Below are 4110 nucleotides of genomic sequence, written 5' to 3'. Positions count from 1 at the left end.
TGTGTCTCAGGTGTGTCCCAGGTGTCTCAGGTGTGTCCCAGGTGCCCATGCAGGTGTGACTCCAGGTGTGACTCCAGGTGTGACTCTAGGTGTCTCAGGTGTGACAGGTGTCCCAGGTGTATCTCAGATGTCTCAGGTGTGTCCCAGGTGTGTCCCCAGGTGTCTCAGGAGTGTCCCTGTAGGTGTGACATGTGTCCCAGGTGTCCCAGGTGTGAATCCAGGTGTGTCCCAGGTGTGACTCCAGGTGTGTCACAGGTGTAACTCCAGGTGTCTCAGGTGTGTCCCAGGTGTGACTGCAGGTGTCCCCCAGGTACTGCCGTTTGCACAGGTGGAACACACTGTTTGTGTGTGGCACTGACAAGCACGGCACAGCCAGGTTTCTGTGCCCAGGTGTGCCAGGTGTCCCTGCAGGTGTGACAGCTGTCCCAGGTGTGTCCCAGGTGTGACTCCAGGTGTGTCCTGTAGGTGTCCCGGGTGTGTCCCACGTGTGTCCCAGGTGTTCCAGGTGTGTCTCCAAGTGTGTCCTGGGTGTGTCCCAGGTGTGACTCCAGGTGTGTTCCAGGTGTGACTCCAGGTGTGTCCCTGTAGGTATGACATGTGTCCCAGGTGTCCCAGGTGTATCTCAGATGTCTCAGGTGTGTCCCAGGAGTGTCCCTGTAGGTGTGACATGTGTCCCAGGTGTGTCCCAGATGTCTCAGGTGTGACTCCAGCTGTGTCCCAGGTGTGACTGCAGGTGTGTCCCAGGTGTCTCAGGTGTGACTGCAGGTGTGTCTCAGGTGTGACTCCAGGTGTGTCCCAGATGTCCCAGGTGTCCCAGGTGTGTCCCAGGTGTGACAGCTGTCCCAGGTGTGACTCCAGGTGTGTCCCAGGTGTGTCTCAGGTGTGACTCCAGGTGTGTCCCGGGTGTCCCAGGTGTGACTCCAGGTGTGACTCCCCCCAGGTACTGCTGTTTGCGGGGGTGGAACACGCTGTTCATCTGCGGCACGGGCGAGTACGGCACGGCCACGTTCCCATGCCCAGGTGTTCCCACAGGTGTGACAGGTGTCTCAGGTGTGACAGGTGTCACAGGTGTGTCCCAGGTGTATCTCAGGTGTCACAGGTGTGACTCCAGGTGTGACTCCAGGTGTGACTCCAGGTGTGACTCCAGGTGTGTCCCAGGTGTTCCCGCAGGTGTGACAGGTGTCTCAGGTGTGTCCCAGGTGTATCTCAGGTGTCCCAGGTGTGACTCCAGGTGTGTACCAGATGTCCCGGGTGTGTCCCAGGTTGTCTCAGGTGTGACTCCAGGTGTGTCCCAGGTGTATCTCAGGTGTGTCCCAGGTGTGTCCCAGGTGTGTCCCAGATGTCTCAGGTGTGTCCCGGGTGTGACTCCAGGTGTGTCTCAGGTGTGACTGCAGGTGTCTCAGGTGTGACAGGTGTCCCAGGTGTGACTCCAGATGTGTCCCGGGTGTGTCCCAGGTGTGACTCCAGGTGTGTCTCTCCCCAGGTACTGCCGTTTGCGGGGCTGGAACACGCTGTTCATCTGCGGCACGGACGAGTACGGCACGGCCACAGAGACACGGGCGCTGCAGGAGGGGCTGAGCCCGCGGCAGCTCTGCGATCGCTACCACGCCCTGCACGCCGACATCTACTCCTGGTTCCGCATCGCCTTCGACCACTTCGGCCGCACCACCACGCCCCAGCAGACCAGGTGAGCGCTGCCCTGCAGGCCAGGTGAGCCCCAGCAGACCAGGTGAGGCCAGGTGAGCCCCAGCAGACCAGGTGAGTCCAGGTGAGCAGGCCAGGTGAGCCCCAGCAGACCAGGTGAGTCCAGGTGAGCAGGCCAGGTGAGCCCCAGCAGACCAGGTGAGCGCCGCCCTGCCGGCCAGGTGAGCCCCAGGTGAGCCCCAGCAGACCAGGTGAGCCCCAGGTGAGCCCCTGTGGGCCAGGTGAGCCCCACCCTGCTGGCCAGGTGAGCCCCACCCTGCTGGCCAGGTGAGCCCCAGGTGAGCCCCAACAGACCAGGTGAGCCCTGCCCTGCCGGTCAGGTGAGCCCCTGTGGGCCAGGTGAGCCCCAATCTGCCAGCCAGGTGAGCCCCAGGTGAGCCCCAGCAGACCAGGTGAGCCCCTGTGGGCCAGGTGAGCCCCGATCTGCCAGCCAGGTGAGCCCCAGGTGAGTCCCTGCGGGCCAGGTGAGCCCCAGGTGAACCCCAGCAGACCAGGTGAGCACCGCCCTGCCGGCCAGGTGAGCCCCAGGTGAGCCCCAGGTGAGCCTCAGGTGAGCCCCAGCAGACCAGGTGAGCCCCGATCTGCCAGCCAGGTGAGCCCCAGGTGAACCCCTGTGGGCCAGGTGAGCTCCTGTGAGCCAGGTGAGCCCCGATCTGCCAGCCAGGTGAGCTCCAGGTGAGCCCCAGGTGAACCCCTGCAGACCAGGTGAGCTCCAGGTGAGTCCCAGCAGCCCAGGTGTGAGGAATCCCAGGTGTGAAGAGTCCCGAGGTGTGAGGGGTCCCCAGATGTGAAGGGTCCCAGGTGTGTCTCAGCAGTCCAGGTGAGCTCCAGGTGAGCTCCTCCATGCCAGGTGAGCCCCAGGTGAGCCCCAGCAGACCAGGTGTGAGGGGTCCCTAGATGTGAAGGGTCCCAGGTGTGACAGGTCCCAGGTGTGACAGGTCCCAGGTGTGAGGGTTTCCCAGTCCAGGTGAGCCCCAGGTGAGCCCCCGCGGCCCAGGTGAGCCCCTGTGGGCCAGGTGTGAGGGGTCCCTAGATGTGAAGGGTCCCAGGTGTGACAGGTCTCAGTCCAGGTGAGCCCCAGCAGCCCAGGTGTGACAGGTCCCAGGTGTGAGGGTTTCCCAGGTGTAACAGGTCCCAGCCCAGGTGAGCCCCAGGTGAGCCCCAGCAGACCAGGTGTGAGGGTTTCCCAGGTGTGAGGAGTCCCAGGTGTGTGGGTTCCCCAGGTGTGAGGGTTTCCCAGGTGTAACAGGTCCCAGTCCAGGTGAGCCCCAGGTGAGCCCCTGCAGCCCAGGTGTGAGGGTTTCCCAGGTGTGAGGAATTCCCAGGTGTGAGGGGTCCCCAGGTGTGAGTTCCCCAGGTGTAACAGGTCCCAGTCCAGGTGAGCCCCTGTGGGCCAGGTGAGCTCCAGGTGAGCCCCAGCAGCCCAGGTGTGACAGGCCCCAGGTGTGAGGGGTCCCCAGGTGTGAGGAGTCCCAGGTGTAACAGGTCCCAGTCCAGGTGAGCCCCTGTGGGCCAGGTGAGCCCCTGTGGGCCAGGTGAGCTCCAGGTGAGCCCCAGGAGCCCAGGTGTGACAGGTCCCAGGTGTGAGGAGTCTCAGGTATGAGGGTTTCCCAGGTGTGAGGGTTCCCCAGGTGTGAGGGTCCCCAGGTGTGAGTGTTCCCCAGATGTCTGGGTTCCCCAGGTGTGAGTGTTCCCCAGGTGTAACAGCTCCCAGTCCAGGTGAGCCCCAGGTGAGCCCCAGCAGACCAGATGTGAGGGTTTCCCAGGTGTGTGGGTTCCCCAGGTGTGACAGGTCCCAGATGTGTGGGTTCCCCAGGTGTGAGTGTTCCCCAGGTGTGAGGGTTCCCCAGGTGTGAGGGTCCCCAGGTGTGAGTCTTCCCCAGGTGTAACAGCTCCCAGTCCAGGTGAGTCCCTGTGGGCCAGGTGTGAGGGTTTCCCAGGTGAGCCCCACAGCCCAGGTGTGAGGGTTCCCCAGCTGTGAGCGTTCCCCAGGTGTAACAGCTCCCAGCCCAGGTGAGCCCCACCTGCCCAGACATCACCTGTGTCCCCGTCCCTTTTCCCCGCCCAGGATCGCCCAGGACATTTTCCAGCGGCTGCTGGCGCGGGGGTTCCTGCTGCAGGACACGCTGGAGCAGCTGCGCTGCGACGCCTGCGGCCGGTACCTGGCCGACCGCTTCGTGGAGGGCACCTGCCCCTTCTGCGGCTACGGCGAGGCCCGCGGCGACCAGTGCGACCAGTGCGGCAAGCTCATCAACGCCGTGGAGCTGCGGGTGGGCAGGGGGCCCGGGGAGCCTCAAAACCCCTTTGGGAACCACAAATCCCCCTTTGGGACCCCCAAAACCCCTTTGTGGAACCACAAATCCCCCTTTGGGACCCTCAAATCCCTCTTTGGGACCCCCAAACCCC

At 63.8% G+C, this 4110-nt stretch overlaps 1 protein-coding gene across 1 annotated transcript in view; it reads left to right on the top strand.

Annotated features, from left to right (window-relative positions):
- Positions 1–940: 940 nt before the first annotated feature.
- The window catches only part of MARS1 (methionyl-tRNA synthetase 1), a gene marked incomplete at its 5' end in the record, with an annotated part of 13498 nt that continues 10328 nt past the window's right edge, over positions 941–4110 (top strand). The window contains 3 exon segments of the mRNA XM_057388175.1: positions 941–1032; positions 1456–1687; positions 3773–4051. Coding sequence (XP_057244158.1) covers positions 941–1032; positions 1456–1687; positions 3773–4051 — 603 coding nt within the window.

Source organism: Malurus melanocephalus, unplaced genomic scaffold, assembly GCF_030028575.1.
Source record: "Malurus melanocephalus ecotype Western Australia unplaced genomic scaffold, MMel_1.1 scaffold_1635, whole genome shotgun sequence".
In the NCBI taxonomy this organism is placed as follows: Eukaryota; Metazoa; Chordata; class Aves; order Passeriformes; family Maluridae; genus Malurus; species Malurus melanocephalus.
Note: the sequence above shows the minus strand (reverse complement) of the source record. Positions and strands in the feature narration are given on the sequence as shown.